We start from the raw sequence: 18,057 nt of genomic DNA on the forward strand, positions 1-18,057 counted from the left end.
AAAAATAGAGCAACCTACATCAATCTTACTCCTGGGCATATATCCAGAGAAAATCATGATTTGAAAGGATGCCTGCACTCTGATGTTCATTGCAGCACTATTTACAGTAGACAGAACTTGGAAGCAATCTGAATGTCCATCGACAGAGGAATGGATAAAGAAGATATAGTACATATATACAGTGGAATATTACTCAGTCATAAAAAGAAATGAAATAAAGCCATTTGCAGTGGCTTTGAATGAACCCAGAGATTGTCATATAGAGAGAAGTAAGTTAGAAAGAGAAAGACAAATGTGTAGTATCGGTTATTGGTTATACATGGAATCTGTAAAAATAGTAGAGATGAACTTATTTGCAAAGCAGAACAGAGTCACAGATGTAGGAAAAAACACTGTTGCCAAGAGGGGAAGAAGGGGTGGCATGGGAGATTGGTGGGATGAATTGGGAGGTTGAGATCGATATGTATACACTATTATATATAAAATAGATGACTAGTGAGAACCTGCTGTAAAGCCCAGGGGACTCTACTCAATGCTCTGGTGACCTAAGTGGGAAGGAACTTTAAAAAGAGTGGATATATATGTAACTGATGCACTTTGCCGTACAGAAGAAACTAAAAGTAAATAAATAGCTGGGTAGGAGCCAGTGGAGGGCTGCCCTAGTCCCTGAGGAACCTCTTTTTGTGTTAGGACTGAGGAAATAGGCTTCAGGGCTCTATACACTATTTTTTTTTTCCCATTTATTTTTATTAGTTGGAGGCTAATTACTTTACAATATTGTGGTGGTTTTTGCCATACATTGACATGAATCAGCCATGGATTTACATGTGTTCCCCATCCTGATCCCCTCTCCCGCCTCCCTCTCCATCCCATCCCTATGGGTCTTCCCAGTGCACCAGCCCTGAGCACTTGTCTCATGCATCCAACCTGGGCTGCTGATCTGTTTCACCCTTGATAGTATAATTGTTTCAATGTTATTCTCTCAGAATATCCCACCCTCGCCTTCTCCCACAAAGTCCAAAAGTCTGTTCTGTACATCTGTGTCTCTCTGTTTGTTTTGCATATAGGGTTATCATTACCATCTTTTTAAATTCCACATATATGCATTAGTATACTGTATTGGTCTTTATCTTTCTGGCTTACTTCACTCTGTATAATGGGCTCCAGTTTCATCCATCTCATTAGAACTGATTCAAATGAATTCTTTTTAATGGTTGAGTAATATTCCACAGTGTATATGTACCACAGCTTCCTTATCCATTCGTCTGCTGATGGGCATCTAGGTTGTTTCCATGTCCTGGCTATTATAAACAGTGCTGCGATGAACATTGGGGTACATGTGTCTCTTTCAGATCTGGTTTCCTCGGTGTGTATGCCCAGGAGTGGGATTGCTGGGTCAAATGGCAGTTCTATTTCCAGTTTTTTTAGGAATCTCCACACTGTTCTCCATAGTGGCTGTACTAGTTTGCATTCCCACCAACAGTGTAAGAGGGTTCCCTTTCCTCCACACCCTCTCTAGCATTTATTGCTTGTAGACTTTTGGATAGCAGCCATTTTGACTGGCGTATACACTATTTTTTTTTTTTTTTAAATTTATTTATATATTTATTTATCTGGCTACATGAGGTCTTAGGTTCAGCTTGATGGATCTTTCTTATTGTTTCATGTGGGATCTAGTTCCCTGACCAGGGATCAAACCTAGGCCCCCTGCATTGGGGGTGTGGAGTCTTGGCCACTGGACCACCAGAGAAGTCCCAGGGCTTATATTTATTACGGTGCTGCTTTGACAGCCTTATTCCATTCTCGCTTCTTCTGAGGCCACTTGGGAATCAGGCATATGGTGGTGGGGGCAGGGGGCCTGAGCGGTTCATGAGCTCATTTCCCCAAATGTGGTCATGCTGGGTGAGCTGAAAATCTGGGGCTTATGTCCAAGGGAAATACAGCTGGAGATCAGGGGACCCTAGGATCTATTTTAGGTCCTATAAACTATTATTTATTTTTAGTTTCTGCTGTACAGTTAAGTGCATCAGTTATACATATTCACTCTTTTTTAATTTCCTTCTCATTTAAGTCACCATAGAGCATTGAGTAGAGTTCCCTGGAAGAACCTGATGGTTCAGCAGCAAAGAATCTGCCTGCAATATAAGGCACCTGGGTTCGATCCCTAGGTCAGAAAGATCCCCTGGAGAAGGGAATGGCAACCCACTCAGAATTCTACAGAATTCCATGGACAGAGGAGCCTGGCAGGTTACAGTCCATAGGGTTACAAAAAGTCAGACATGACTGAGCGATTAATGCTTTCACTTTTTCAGAGGATCCTAGGAAAAGAGAGTGGAGCCTCAGGGCAGTGTATCTCAGGCTTTACCACGCACAGGAAGTCCTGGCCATCCTGGTAAAATGCAGATTCTGGTCTAGTAGGTCTGGGATGGGGCCTGAGATCCTGCAAATTGATGAGCTTCCAGCTGTTGCCAGTGCTGCTCAGTGGCAAAACATGCTTTGAGAAGCAAGGGACAGAGCATCCTCAGATACCGTGGGAACAGGGCCTGGGTGAAGAGCTGTGGACAATGGGTGTGCTCTCCATGCAGACGGCTCACCTGCTGTGGAGGCAAAAGAGGCTGAAAGTGCAAGGCGCCCCTGATTCCCTTTCTTCTCTCTGGCACAGTGACTGATGTCTCCTCTCTGAGAGGTTACAAAAGCCCCACTGAAGGCCTAAATATAATACGGAGCTCAGAAGCCATCAGAGAAAAGAGTGATAAATCCAAGCTCATAAAAACAAAAACGTTCCGCATTGCAAAACCTACCATGAACAAAGACAAAAGAAAAATGACAAACAAGAAGAAACTATGTGCAACTTGTATCACAGACAGAGGCTTGGTTTCCCTAATTTATAAGGAGGTGTTACAAATCAATATGAAGAAGGCCGATAATCAATAGAAAAAAATGGGCAAAGGCTCTGAGCAGACAAGAGACCCAAATATATAAAAATATGTTCAGCCTCACTCATTTTAAGAAAAATGAAAATTAAAACTGAATTTAGATGCCAATTTTTCCCCCATCAGATTAGCAAATATTTTTTAAAATGATGACATGAGTTGGTGAGAGTATTGGTATGGGAGATGCTCACTGGCATGCGGGCTGATGGGAGTGTAATTAGGACTGTCCCTTTGAAGGACAATTTGTCTGTGCCTATCAAAACTGCCTCAGTATACTCCTTCGATGCAGCAATTGCATTTCTATGAACTTACAGACACACCTGCAGCTGTGGAGAATGGCATGCAGTACAAGCTTATTCATTTGGTGGTTTGCAAGCAATTTAAATATTCCTCAATAGAGGGCCAATTCAGGATTGGCAAATCTATATAATAGAGTACTATACAGCCATAAAAAGAATGAGAAAGCTGTCTGTGTGTGGTTGTGACATAATGTCCAAAATCAGTTGTTAAATAAAAAAGTAAGGGGCAGTGCTGTGAGTAGTACTATTTGTGTAGAAGAGGAGGGGGGCGTATGCAGACTGAAGATGGCAGGTGGGCAGTGACCATTCTGTTGAATTGAATGAATGAATTAAATTGTGGGGCTCACAGTCCACACTGGCCCAAGTACTACCACACTCCTGTTACCCCAGGCAGGTCACATGGGCAGGAGAGCTCAGGGCCAAGCTCAACAACAGCCTGGGTAGTCAGCGCAGGACCCTGGGGGGAGGGGCTCTGAACAGGAGCTGCAGGGGGTCCTGGGCCCCGGGGCTGTGGATGGGGTGCTGGAGCTGGCTCTTAACCCCCTTTGTCCTGCACAGGCTCCCACCTGATTTTTCCAGAGTGGTGTTGCCTGAAACACTGGCTTCCGTGTTGCCTGAAACTGTAGTACTTTTCCAGGTCAGTTAAGCCATCGGCTGCTTTCCTTGCTCAGGCCTCTTGGGATTGTGGTCAGTTCTCCTTTGCTCCCTCCCTCTTACCTACTTTCCAATTATTAACCCTTGAGCTGCGTGCACTTGACACCCTTGTTTGTGTGGGGTCTTATTTACATGATGATCCTTTCTTCTTTCTGCTCCTAGAGTCTCTTCCTTCAAGCAGCCGGGAGGGAGGCCCATGGCGCCTTTGTCCAGGACATTTTTAAAGTCTCTGCCTTTCTTCAGGCCACAAAATTATAACAGCAGTTGCTTAGAGAGCATGGATTAAGTCCTAGACACCATAATGAGTGATTTTCATTCATTAGTTCAGCTGTTCAGTCGGATATATGTATTAATGTTTACTAAGTGGCATAAGTATTTCTTTGGTCAGGGAGATACAGCAGAAAACAAGACAAAGTCCCTGTCCCCATGGTATTTAGCAGAAGACTAGAAAGATGAACAGCAAATATACAGCATACTCTCAGACAGTAGTAAGTGCTCCAAAGAAAAATAAATAAAGCAAGTTAAGAGCATAGGGAGTGACAGGGAAGACACATCTGAGAAGGGGCCTGAATGAAGGGAAGGAGTGAGTCCTGAGAACAATGGTGGGAAAAGCATCTCAGGTGGAGGGAACAGCAAGTGCAAAGGCCTCAGGTGGGAATGAGGCGAGCAAGAGGAAGAGGGGAGGAGAAGGAGTCAGAAAGGCAAGCTGGTTCACATCTGGAGGGGTGTGGTAGGTGATGGTAAGACTGTGGATACAGTCTATGGAGAAGGAGTTAAACTCATGGAGTTGATACGATTTTGCCTGTTCTACAGGTGAAGGGGTTGAGACAGAGAGGTGTCGAGCAACCTGGGTATTCAAGGACTCAGGAAGTGAGGGGCAGATTTCAGGCTTGTACAGGCTGACTCCTAAGGCCACTGCCAGGATGCAGGGTCCCAGCCCTCTTCCAGGTACTCCAGTGCTGACTCCTGAAGGCTGGCTGAGGGAGAGGGAGGGGCCCCCGTTCCCCAGGTCCCTCCAATGCTTGGGCACAGGCCGAGGGAGCCCCAGTCATAAGCCATGGGCAGGTGTGGGCTGGCTGGGGCTCCTGGAGAGGCTCTCAGGTTCCTCATGGTGGGCAGGGTGGCAGTGGCTGAGCCTCAGGCCAGCTGGACCCAGGGAAGTGCTGACCTGGCACAAAGGTTCTGGCTCCACTACCCGCCTACTGTCGATGAATCAATTGAATCAGTCAACTGAAAAATTAACTCGAACCCACAGAAGGCCACTGGGAGGTACATGCCTGGGACTAAGGCTGCAGGGCACTGTCACCCTCACCCCAGCTCTGGGGGACGAGCTCCAACCTCTCCCAGGCGAACCTTCTGGGGGCTCCATATGTCTGCCTCTCCTCATATTTCCTCTGTTGGCAAACCTTCTCACAGGCCTAATGGCGTGTGCCTTGTCTGTGCTTCCTGGATTTAATTGTACTCTTAGGATGTTCAAGTTCTGGCTGGGCCAGAATGGGGCACAAAATAACCAGCACAGGGACTTTGCCCTCGACAAACTTAAGATTTCACAGGGCCAGGAGAGGAGGGTCAGCTTCCTAGAGAAATAAAAGGTTGCACTGGGGAGAGAGGGAAGGATTTTTGTCAGTTCATTCACTGGGGCATCATCAGTGCCTAGAACAGTGCTTGGCATACGGTGGGTGCTCAATAAGTATGTATCCAGTGAATGAATGTATGAGTGAGTGAATGGGGTGATGATTAGGCTGAGTATGGAACCAACACAACTCTAGGGTATTGCTGTCAACCTTGACTGCACAGGGGAATCACCCGGAGAGCTTTCTGATCTTCCTGCTGGACTGACCAGGATGCTCCCTGGGAACTGGGAGCGTTAAAGCTCCTCAGGGAAGTCTCATGTGCAGCCTGGGCTAAGCACCGTGGCTCTTGGATTCACTACAAAACACTCTAAGAGCGTGGGAGGGCTGCCGCTTCAGAGACACCTGATAGGTCCCAGCCCAGGTGCTCTGTGTTCAGTGACTGGAGAGAGTCTGTCCCCTTCCTTTGGCATCGTGCCCGCCGAGCCAGTGTTAAACACCCCCCGCCACAGTCCTCCCTACTTCGGCTTCCCTCCAGCCGGGGACTCACCCCTTCCACAGCGTCCCTTGCCGCTGCTCCCCTCCTGACCTTGCCCCACATTAAAGAGTTGATCAGCCCATCAATTAATTGTGTCCTAATCCAATCTTGGCTTGGTTGGAGAGAGGGCAGTAAATCCAGCTGGGTAATCATGCCTTGATATTTGTGTAGGGATAATTACTATCTCTCAGGCCTCACTTGGTGGCAAGATGAGATGAAAACCCATAAAACACCACTCGGGGCTGTGGCTCATTGTTTCTTGGCTGCACAAGGCTGGCTATCAGCCAGTCAGCTCTGCCTGCCCCTGTCCCTCCCTCTGGCACCAGCCCCAACCCCATCCCCTCCCATTCAGGCAACTGGCAGGGCTCAACAGCAAGGGCAGTCTGGGGTGGATCCTGGCTTGGGCTCAGACACCAGTAGGGGCAACAGTATAGCCCAGGGTAAAGCCACTGTGTGTGTGTGTGTGTGTGTGTGTGTGTGTAGGAGGGAAGGTGGTCACCTGACTCCAGGAGGTTGAGAGTGTGCAGGACAGTGAACGCACAAGTCTGAACGCACAGTGGAATCCAGAACAACCCAAGAGGCTGCCACCATCTGGAAGAGTCCAGGGCACGTCCAACCTGGCCCCACAGGGACATGAGACCCTGCATCATTCAGGAGGAAGTGCGGCTTGGGACGTCCCTGCAGATGTTATGGCCCCATGGGAGCAGACTTCTGTCTGCAGCCCCAAGAATACAGCCTCCCAACTCATGGAACACGGAGCGCCAACTGTGAGCCTGGCTCTCTACTAGGTGCCCAGGGCCTCAGATTGAGTAAGGCCATAGAGTGTGCTGATTAAAAGGATGGATCTTGAGGCAAACACTTGGGTCTGAATCCTGGGGTGTACAAGTTGTGTGCCTTGGGCAAGTCATGTGACCTCTTTGTGCCTCAGTTTCCTCAACTATAAAGTGGGCTATACCAGGACCTACATACTTGAGCTGTTGTAAGACTTAAATGAGATGACTCTGGGAGATAGTGAAGGACATGGAAGCCTGGGGTGCTACAATCCATGGGGTTTCAAAGAGTCAGACATGACTGAGCAACTGAACAACAAGAAGATGAAGCACTTAGACCCCCACCCTGGCACCGAGTTAGTTAGTTCAGTTGCTCAGTCATGTCCGACTCTTTGCGACTCCATGAATCGCAGCACGCCAGGCCTCCCTGTCCATCCACAAACTCCAGGAGTTTACTCAGACTCATGCCCATCGAGTTGGTGGTACCATCCAGCCATCTCATCCTCTGTCGTCCCCTTCTCCTCCTGCCCCCAATCCCTCCCAGCATCAGGGTCTTTTCCAATGAGTCAACTCTTCGCATCAGGTGGCCAAAGAACTGGAGTTTCAGCTTCAGCATTAGTCCTTCCAATGAACACCCAGGACTTATCTCCTTCAGGATTGACTGGTTGGATCTCCTTGCAGTCCAAGGGACTCTCAAGAGTCTTCTCTAACACCACAGTTCAAAAGCATCAATTTTTTGTCACTCAGCTTTCTTTATAGTCCAACTCTCACATCCATACATGACCACTGGAAAAACCATAGCCTTGACCAGATGGACCTTTGTTGGCAAAGTAATGTCTCTGCTTTTTAATATGCTGTCTCAGTTCGTCATAACTTTCCTTCCAAGGAGCAAGCATCTTTTAATTTCATGGCTGCAGTCACCATCTGCAGTGATTTTGGAGCCCAAAAAAATAAAGTCTGACACTGTTTCCACTGTCTCCCCATCTATTTCCCATGAGGTGATGGGACCAGATGCCATGATCTTAGTTTTCTGAATGTTAAGCTTTAAGCCAACTCTTTCACTCTCCTCTTTCACTTTCATCAAGAGGCTTTTTAGTTCCTCTTCACTTTCTGCCAAGTAGGTGCTACTAAAATATTGGTTATTATCATCATTGTTACTATTATATAGTCTTCTGGGCATTAACTTCCCTCAGCCATTCCTTGGGATGTAGGACATCACTACTCAAAGTGTGGTCCCTGGATCAGCAGCAGCAGTATCGCCTGAGAGTTTGTTAGCAAGGCAGGCTCTCAGGCCCCAGCCAGGCCTGCTGAGGCAGAATCTGCATTTACACAAGAGCCCAAGTGACATGGGACGGTCCTCTGGGCTAGGACAGCCCCCAGGTCTGTCTTTCTCCAAGTTGTGTCCCCAGCCCCGAGGGCTTCCTGTCTAGCAGGGAGCAGGTACTCGGCAGGAATGTGGGGTGAAAGAAGGAGCTCACTTGAAGGCTTTTGGTGCCCCTGAAGGATTTCAGAGCATTTTAGAAAGGCCCCCTGAAAGTACTATGGAGAGCTACGCCAGGGGGTGGGGGTCATCTGCGGGTGATGGGTGTGAGAAGTCCTGAATGACTGAGTCTCACAGGAGCTGGGGGAGAAGGGAGGACGGGTTACTTAGGAGGATGGGGGCCGCTGTGACTGGAGGGCAAAGAGGACATATGGTCTGAGGGAGAGGGACTGGCCTTCTGCTCAAGGCCTCTATCGCCAGGCCCAGGGGTTGGGAGGTGAGGTGAAGCTTCATGCGTAAGAGAAGAAAGGGCCTCCTGGGGGTGTCACTGTTGGGTCATTGCTGGGACAAACCGAGGTCCCAGAGGTGGCAGGGCCTGGCCCTGGGGAAGCTGGTGACTGTAACCTGGTGATGGGAGGAGGAAGGTGGGAGCCTCCTTCCTAGGGAAGGCCCACGGCCCACAGCCCTTACCTGAGAAGGCGTTATTGGTGTTGAGGAAGTAGATCTCCTCGCGGCCGTCCCCGTCAATGTCACAGGCTGTGACCCCGATGGCGTTGCCCTGCCGGTCACGCAGCGCGTAGTACGGGGAGCTGCGCTCGTCCACCGCGATGTTCACCAGTCGCTTCTGGGCCCGATCGTACTTCAGAACCAGGTTGGGGCCATTGTACCTGGAGGAAGGCGGAGGGAAATGTTGGGGAGGAGCGGCTGGGCCCACCTGGTTCCACCCGACCAGAGCAGTGGGCTCAGAGCCCTCCTGGACAGGCCAATGTGGGGACATAATCCATCCCAGAACATTCCCAGGGAACTTCTGGCAGCCTTGTCTTGGGGTCTCCGGGCATCTGACGAGTGTCCCTGAATCAGAGGTGGACTTCAGCAAAGTGAGAGTCAACAGGGCCCATGTGGGATGCAATATGGGGAGCAGGGTGGTGGAGGGGAGTGGGCAGCCAGTGAGAGCCCTTATCATAGGCTTTGCTGAAGAAAACAAAAAGCAACGTGACATTTATCTTACCCGTTTCAATGTAAAAGTCACTTTCTATTTATGATCTCATTAAGTTTAACAACAAATGGGCTTCCCTCATAGTTCAATTGGTAAAGAATCTGCCAGCCATGCAAGAGTCCATGGTTTGATTCCTGGGTCGGGAAGATCTGCTGGAGAAGGGATAGGCTACCCACTCCAGTATTCTTGGGCTTCCCTTGTGGCTCAGCTGGTAAAGAATCTGCCTGCAGTGCTGGATACCTGGGTTCGATCCTCTGGGATGGGAAGATCCCTTGGAGAAGGAAAGGCTACCCACTCCAGTATTCTGGCCTGGAGAATTCCATGGACTGTATAGTCCATGGGGTCACAAAGAGACACGACTGAGAGACGTTTACTTTCACTTTAAGTTTAACAATAATCAAGTGAGGTAGGCATGGGTGGCTGCATTATTAACCTATTTTGCAGATGAGGCAACTGCTGAACTTCAGCAATGTAACTGGGGCTCAGAGAGGTGGAAGGCCCTTCCCCAGGTAACAAAGGTGCTGTTAGGTGCTGGGACTTGAACCCAGGCTCTCTCTGCTGTCCCAAGGGCCCTCGGGTAAATGAGACCTAGGAACACAGAAGGCTTTGTCACTGAGGTTTGGAATGAATCTCTTAAATAGTAGCATTACGAATGCATCTAAAGTCATCAGGTGGATCTTTTTTTCTCTGAGGAACAACGCAAAAGATTAAATTGCTCCTCAGTCCTCGTCTCTCTCTTGTCTGACTCTCCTGTAGCCACACTGGCCTCCCTGCTGAACGCTCCTGCCTCAAGGACTTTGCACTTGCTGTTCCCTCTGCCCAGGATGCTTTTCCCTGAGATCCACATGGCTGTCTCCCTCATTCACATCCTTCAGACTTTCACTCAGTTGTCCCTTCTTGATGAGGCCTTCCTTCCCACATTTCTGAAACTTGAAATCACCATCACCCAGTATCCCTTACCCTTCAGCCTCCCCATGGCTTTTACCACTAACTGATCATTTTCTGTTTTCCTCTTTATCTCTTCTTCCTCTCTTCCCACTAGAATGTCAGCTCCACGAGGGCAGAACTTTCTGTCTGTCTCCTTTGTTCTGCAAGGCCTAGCACTGTGCCTGGTACACAGTAGGTTCTCAATAAATCTTTGTTGACTCAGAGCCCAATAGCTGAGTCACAAGGGCTTAGGTGTCCCGTGGTTGATTTCTTCCCGGCGCCTTTCCACCTGGAGAGTGGTGTGCCCAAGGTCACCCCTAGGGAGCACTGCCAGGAATGTCTGAGGACTCCTCCCTCCTCCTGGAACACCTGCCAGGCTCTCCAACCCCCATCCATTAGTCCCCAAGCTCCTGCCTTTGTTTTAGCCCAAGCGTGTCCATCCTGAGCAGAGTTCGGCTGCCAGCCACTGGACGTCCCCTGCGGAGCACACGGCAGGGAGGGAGGAAAGAACTCTCCAAGGTCTTTGAGAGAAATCACTTCTTGCTTTCCTGAAACACATCCAATTTGGCCCTTTCCTTCGTCACCAAGACACAGAGCCAGTGAAGTTTAGGGGGTGCTGAGTGACTGGCCAGGCGCCTTCTGGCATCCACAGTGTGCAAAAGGGGAGCTGAGCTCACTGGGGGCTGAGTCAGCACCCAGTGATGGAAGGTCGTGCCTTAGACGCCTTGACAAACAGTGTCTGAGGGCTGCATGTCGGGGTGTTGTATGACCTACGGGACGTGTCTAGACAGCAAAGACGGAACTCTTGGGTTCCCGCCCTGTCAGCAGCTGGCTCAAGCCCTCAGGGACAGCAAGAGACTTCTGGGCGCTAAATGCTAGTCCTCAAAGCCTTCAGGTCTTCTGTTTACCACCATTACTGCTCCTCATGAGACAGTATAGTTCTGGGGCCCTAGGCCTGGCTACAAGCACTTTCCCAGGCATTGCTTCACCTGAACCCCAGTAATCCCAGAAAGATAGTAAAGAAGGGGTTTTCCTAGAAAAGGAAACAGGGGGTAAGAGAGGCAAAGTAGGCTGTCCAAGACTGCACGGCTTGTACATGGCAGCATACGGCTTCTAAAATAACTGTCTTCAGGTCCAATCCTGTGCTTTTCCCACACTGCCTGTGATGCCAACACTCTTTGTCCTTTTTTTTTTCTGGTGACCTCTCCCAAAGTAGCGACGTGGGAAAATGCCCAAGAACTTGCCATAAAGTGGAGATAATAACCCTACACTTTACAGTTTATAAAACACTTTCTCATCCTTGATTTCATTTGCGTCTCTGCAGGTCCTGACTCTTTCAGAGGTTAGTTTTGGGACCTTAGGCGGGTCAGTTCCCCTCTCTAAGTGGAGAGTTTCTCTTCTGCAAAATGAGAGTTGGACCAAATCACAGGGTCACAAAGTGTGTGGACACACGTGGGGGTGGGCCTCGGGCCCTCTTTGCTCAGTTTCATCCAGAGCCATTTCTGTGTGGATGCATTTTATTTTGGGGACTTCCCCGATAGCTCAGTGGTAAAGAATCTGCCTGCCATGCAGCGGGAGATGCAGGAGACACGAGTTCAATCCCTGGGTCGGGAAGATCCTCTGGAGGAGGAAATGGCAACCCACTTCAGTATTCTTTCTCAGAAAACATCTCAGTCCACGGGGTCACAAAGAGTTGAACACGCCTGAGTCACTAAACACACACGCGTGCATTTTATTTTATGCATCACATTCCATAAAATGCTGTTTAAACAAGGGATTCCAGAGCCAGCGTTTAAAAGGCACTGGACTAAAAGCTGTGTGAGAGCCCTTGCTCTTAAAATAGGGCCTTGAGTCTAACTCACCTCAGGGGACAGACAGAGTGGGCTGGGCCCCACCCTCCAGGCTACGGTTGAGGGGCTACTGTAGAAAGTCCAGCCCTGACACCACTCCTTCGCACCCCCTGTCCCTTGGGTCTCCTGGAAGGTCTCTACCACCCCCCAGGAGCCACTTCCCAGTGCGGGAGAGGTCATGGCCTCCACACCTATTGGAAGCCAGTCCTTTTACCCTGAATGTGGGGTGGTGGGTGGTCACACAAGCTCCCATGGTGGTGGCCCTGGGGTAGCAGATGGCCCTGGATCATCTCTCCTTTGGACCACTTGGGGGTGCTAGTCCCAGTACTCTCCAAAGGGTAGCAGGTGGAGGTGCCAGGCTGGCTCAGGGTGCCACAGAGTCTTCCCCAAACCTACAGGCAGCCTGGGATGAAACCTGACCCTTTGGTCCCTGTGTCCACCACCACCCCTAGGGGCTACAGACACAAAGCCAAACCAATGGGTCCTACACAGGGGGTCCCAGCAACCCGGGGAGAAAGCTGGGGGCAGGGCACGGAGTTGCCATGCCTTCCGTCCACCAGGGCTTCCCTTGGCTGGCTCTGCCGCCCTGACACCAGAGCCTCATATAGTCTCCCCCCTGGACAGCCAGCCTCATCCCCTCCTGTCTGCTCCATGGAGCTGACGCTCTAGTTGGCTCCTTACTACCCGGCCTTTCAGGTGGGGGTTGTTCTCCCCGCCCTCCCCTCCTCCCAGGAAGCCTGCCCCCGCTGCCCGGCCTAGATGTGATCTTCTCTTGTTTGGACACCCACAGCATTTTGCACCTCGCTTATTCCCTCGAGGCAGAATTGTTTGTGTTCCAACATCGCTTCCCCTCATTAAAACATATGCTTCTTGAGCCCAGGAAGAATGTGTGTGCATTTCTGCATTTGCTGCGCCTAGAGCCATGCTTGGCAGAGAGAAGGTGCCCAGCAAGTGTCTGAGTGAATGAGTGAGCGAATACAGGAAAAGCATCATGACTGGCACTCATAGAGCAGTCTCTGTGTACCAAGCATCCTTCCAAGTACTCTATAACCCCTACCTCATATCACCCTCATGACAATCCTAGGATTTTACAGATCTGGAGACAGGGGTGTGAGAGGTTAGTCACCGTCCCTCTGGTGTTCCCACAACAGGGGTGGGGAGATGGATGTGAGGCACATGGGGTTTCACGTTTCCCCTAACACCTGCCTGAGCTTTTTGGGCACTTCTAGAAATTCAGGAGGCTGTGAAGCTCAATTGAACAGGCTTAGGAAGTGGCACAGGGTCCCCTGTTCTTGGAAAGCAGCTGTGACTTTATAATATCAAAGGCTAGGCCCATAGGCACAAGTGATTGGCTTGGTGGAAATTAAAAAATCTGCTTGCGAGACACCAGTGGGGCACGACCCATTCTTGTGTGTTTGCAGGCCAAGTTTCGTGCCAGTCCACTGCCATGGACAGGGAGGGGCCTGGGGGTCAGGCCAAGAAGAGCAGCCTGGGCGTGGCATCCTGGGCCTGCCACTTCCTGGCTCTGACCTCGAGCTTGTCACTCAGTTCCTCTAAGCTTCAGCTTCCTCATCTACAAGTCTGTGAAGATAAGCCAGTGTATGTGATAACACTTGGTAAACTGTGAAGAGTTACACAATCTTAAGTTCTCATCATTATTTAAAAAAAAAAAAAAAAAAGCCAAGGCACCATCTCTCACCCTCCAGAGTGATCACTTTGAGTTTCCAAACACACGATAATGTTTCTCATCCCCAAACATCCCACCCGTGATCTCTCACCTGCTGAGACATTTCTTTATTCTCCTTTGTCACTAAACTCAAATAGTTGTCTTCACAAGCGGTCTCCACTTTCTCGCTGCCCATTTACCTCACCCCAATCCACATTCCAGGCTTCCCAGGTGGTGCTGGTGGTAAAGAACCCACCTGCCAATGCAGGAGATGCCTGAGACAGGGGTTCGATCCCTGTGTTGGGAAGATCCCCTGGAGGAGGGCATGGCAACCAACTCTAGTATTCTTGCCTAGAAAGTCCCATCGACAGAGGACCCTGGCGGGCTATAGTCCATGGTGTCACACAGAGTCGGACACAACTGAAGCAACTTAGCACACGCGCCATCCACATTCCACCTCAACTCCAGTCATGTTTATGCGACTCATCTAACTCCAGTCAAATTTATATCTCAACTTGTTATGGCTGTTGGCGGCTTTCATGAGGCCACAAACAGGATGCCTTTTCACTTCCTTCTCCTGGAGACTCTCAGCAGTACCTGGCACAGTGGCCTGTGCTCTTGGCCACTTGCCTTTTAAAAACACTCTGCTCTCTTAGCTCTGAGGATGCCATCCTCCTCCGGCTTTCCTTCTTTCTCTCTGGTTTCTCTCCCTTTTCCTCTTTAAAGGTGCTTCCTCCTTTCTCTGCCTCTTAATGTCAGAGTCCCCAGGTCTGGTCCAGGGCTTCTTTCTCCTCTCTCTGTCCCCTTTTACCAGGGCTTAATAGCCATTCCCATGACTGACAACTCCCAAATTTATATCTCCAACCCAAATCCCCAGTCCAAGCTCAGACTCATATATCCGACTGCCTACCTGACACCTTCCCCTGCACGCACCACAGTCATCTCCGACGGAACACGTCCAAGATGGAACTATTGATCGCTCCTTCCCCCTCCTCCCTGCAATGGGCCTCCAAGTACCAAAGCCAGAAGCCTGGTGTCAGCCTTGGTTCTCCCACCCTCTTGTCTCCACATCGGATTCATCAGTCAATCCTGTCACTTCTGCCTCTTAAAATATTTCAAATCCTTTCTCTTCTTTCCTCCTCCACGGCCACCATCTCTGGAGAGCCTCCTTTCTCTGCTTCCCCACTTCCCCCACCCATCGAATTCCCCCACACCCTAGCCAGAGTCATCGTTTTAACACATAAATCAGATCAGCCATTCTCCAGCCTAAAGCCCTGTGGTGGTTTCCCATTGTGTTGGAATGAAACCCAGACCCTTTATCACGCCTGGGCTGGGAGCCAACTCGGTCTGCTACCTGCCTCGCTGACCTCCTCCAGACACACCAGCTTCCTTTCAGCTCCTAACGGTCCAGCAGTCATGGTCTCAGCCCTCTGACCAGAACATTCTCCCTCCATCTCCCTCCTGGGCTCACTTCTTCTCATTCTTTAGGTCTCACCTTGAAAGGCATCTCCGAGAGACCCTTCCCTCGTCTATATTCCAGTCGCTGCATCCTCTGCCCTACTCTGGTTTGGTTACTCACTTATTGTCCAGTTCTCCCTGTGAACCATGAGCTTTAGGAGGGAAGGAACTGGGAGTTGCATTCACTTCAGTCTCCCCATCACCTAGGGCATTACGAGTGCTCAGAAAATACTTATAGAGTGAATGAAAGAGAAGGAGCCTGCGGGAAGTACCAGATCATCACTGGGTGGCTGAGCAAAGCCAACTGAGCCTCCAGTCTGTTGTCTGGACTTCGACCTTCTACCTTCATTAGTTCCCAAAATATGTACAAGCATGGTAATGACAAGGAGTAGGTCGAGAGTGAGTGGATGTCCTGGGTAAGGGGGAGAGAGTAGCAAGGTTTTCTAGATAAAGACAGAGGACCAACCTTTTTTCCTGTTGAAAATTGTTGACCCATGTGAAAAAAAAAAATAGGCAGCTACACAAAGGGGAAGCCAGATAAAAGGATGTAATGCTTATTGGGTACCTGCTATACACTGGGTACCATGCTAAATAGTTCACACGTATCTCATTGTATATAGAGAGAAAATTTTCTAAAATTTGAAAAATTTACTATTTTGAAAATTAAGAATAGGGAACTTTTTTCATTAAAAAGGAAATAATGAAAAAATATAGAGCTATCCAACATCATAATCAAGAAGAGATGCAGAGAAATGAGATAGATGTACAGAAAAATCTTGAGAGACACACCAGAATATACAAAATTGAAATTGAGGGGCAGTAAAACCCTGAGAATAGAGAGAAAAACACTGTAAACACAGCTAAAGAGATTTGCTCTTAAAGAGAGACCCACAGAAGGGAGGGTACGCAGACCTACAGAGAAAGAGAGATCCCTGGAAAGATGCAAAGTTGTGGAAATATCAGCAGGGCTCTGAGACATTGTCACAGGTAAACAACTCATCTTATGGCCTTTCTGGGAATTTCCTTCAAAGGTTTTTTAAAGATGTGTGGTGTTTTCAGAACAACATTTCAGAGTAATGTTGATTACTTTAGTGTTGTTGTTCAGTCGCTAAATCGTGTCTGACTCTTTGGTAACCTGTGGACTGCAGCACACCAGGCTCCTCTGGCCTCCACTATCTCCTGGCGTTTGCTCAAATTCATGTCCATTGACTCAGTGATGCTATCTAACCATCTCAGTCTCTGCCATCCCCTTCTCCTCTTGTCTTCTATCTTTTCCAGCATCAGGGTCTTTTCCAGTGAGTCAGCTCTTCGCATCAGGTGGCCAAAGTATTGCAGCTTCAGCATCAGTCCTTCCAATAAATTTTCAGGATTGATTTCCTTTAGGATTGACTGGTTTGATCTCCTTGCAGTACAAGGGACTCTCAAGAGTCTTCTCCAACACCGCAATTTGAAAACATCAATTCTTTGGTGCTCAGCCTTCTTTGTGGTCCAACTCTCACATCTGTACATGACCACTGGAAAACCCAGTTTTGACTATACGGACCTATGTCAGCAAAATGATGTCTCTGCTTTTTAATACTCTGTCTAGGTTTGTCATAGCTCTCCTTTCAAGGAGCAAGTGTCCTTTAATTTCATGGCTGCAGTCACAATCTGCAGTGATTTTGAAGTCCAAGAAAAGAAAATCTGTCACTGCTTCCACTTTTCCCCCTTCAATTTTCTATAAACTGATGGGTCTGGATGCTGTGATCTTAGTTTTGAGTTGAGCTTTAAGCCAGCTTTTTCATTCTCCTCTTTCACCCTCATCAAGAGGCTCTTTAGTTCCTCTTAACTTTCTGCCATTAGAGTGATATCATCTGCATATCTGAGGTTGTTGATATTTCTCCTGGCAATCTTGATTCCAGCTTGTGATTCATCCAGCCCAGTATTTTGCATGATGTACTCTGCATAGAAGTAAGCAGAGTGACAATGTATAGCCTTGTCATGCTCCTTTCCCAATTTTGAAATGGTCAGTTGTTCCATATCTGGTTTTAACTGTTGCTTCTTGAAGGTTACTTCAATATCCTTATTTCATGGAGGAAGAAAGTGAATTTCAGACTTTCTGAAAGTCAAACAGCTAATCATTGGACAAAATGTACTGAAAGACAAACGAATCCCTTAGTCTAAAGAAGGTATCAACAAAACCAAGGCTTTGTGCCGAGTCTGGCCTGCTGCCTATATTTGTAAACAAAGTTTTACTGAAACACAAACCTGCTCATTCATGTACATGTTTTCCATGGCTGATTTTCCTATATGACAGAGCTGAGTAGTTGTATCAGACTATATGGCCCAAAAATAGAGAATATTTGTCATCTGGCACTTTGCAGAAGAGATTTTAAAGGGTTGTCAACTTATAATATGAGTATATTACAAGTTCTAGCGATCATTATCATAACAGAACATAAAATTAAAATAAGCTTTAATAAAAATTAATTTGAGCTGTGTGCTTGGGAATACAGTTTTCTGAAACAAGTATTCAGGGAGAGCGTAAGTTGAATGGAAAGGAGATACTAGGTTTTAGAATGGAGATTGTAAGGCAAAACAATCTGTAGGGGAAAAGAGAGAAGAGTATTCTATACATGGGTTTTATCTAAGGTTGAGAAATAAGCATGTGACCTCTGAGTGAGTGAAGTGGTTAAAGAGATGTGGCAGCTGATCTCCAGAGATGGCTGTCATGACTTTCTTTCCTCTTTGTACGCACATGTTAATCCACCCATCAGGAGGTGGAATCTGCTTTGCCTCCCCTGACTCAGGCTTGGTGACTTGACTTGATTGGCAGAATGTGGGCCAGTTCTGGGTCTAGCCTTAAAGAGGCCCACCAGCTTCCATGTTGTCTCTGGGAGAAGCCAGTCGCCAGTTGAGACGTCTGACTTCCTCG

At 48.4% G+C, this 18,057-nt stretch overlaps 1 protein-coding gene across 4 annotated transcripts in view; it reads right to left on the bottom strand.

Moving 5' to 3' along the window:
• Positions 1-18,057, bottom strand: part of CRTAC1 (cartilage acidic protein 1) — a 172,347-nt gene that overhangs the window by 69,678 nt on the left and 84,612 nt on the right. For all 4 annotated transcript variants that reach the window (XM_043924925.1, XM_043924924.1, XM_043924922.1 and 1 more), the window contains exon 3: positions 8,717-8,913. In XM_043924925.1, coding sequence (XP_043780860.1) covers positions 8,717-8,913 — 197 coding nt within the window. The remainder of the gene's footprint in view (positions 1-8,716; positions 8,914-18,057) is intronic.

This window comes from Cervus elaphus, chromosome 15 (genome assembly GCF_910594005.1).
Source record: "Cervus elaphus chromosome 15, mCerEla1.1, whole genome shotgun sequence".
Classification (NCBI taxonomy): domain Eukaryota; kingdom Metazoa; phylum Chordata; class Mammalia; order Artiodactyla; family Cervidae; genus Cervus; species Cervus elaphus.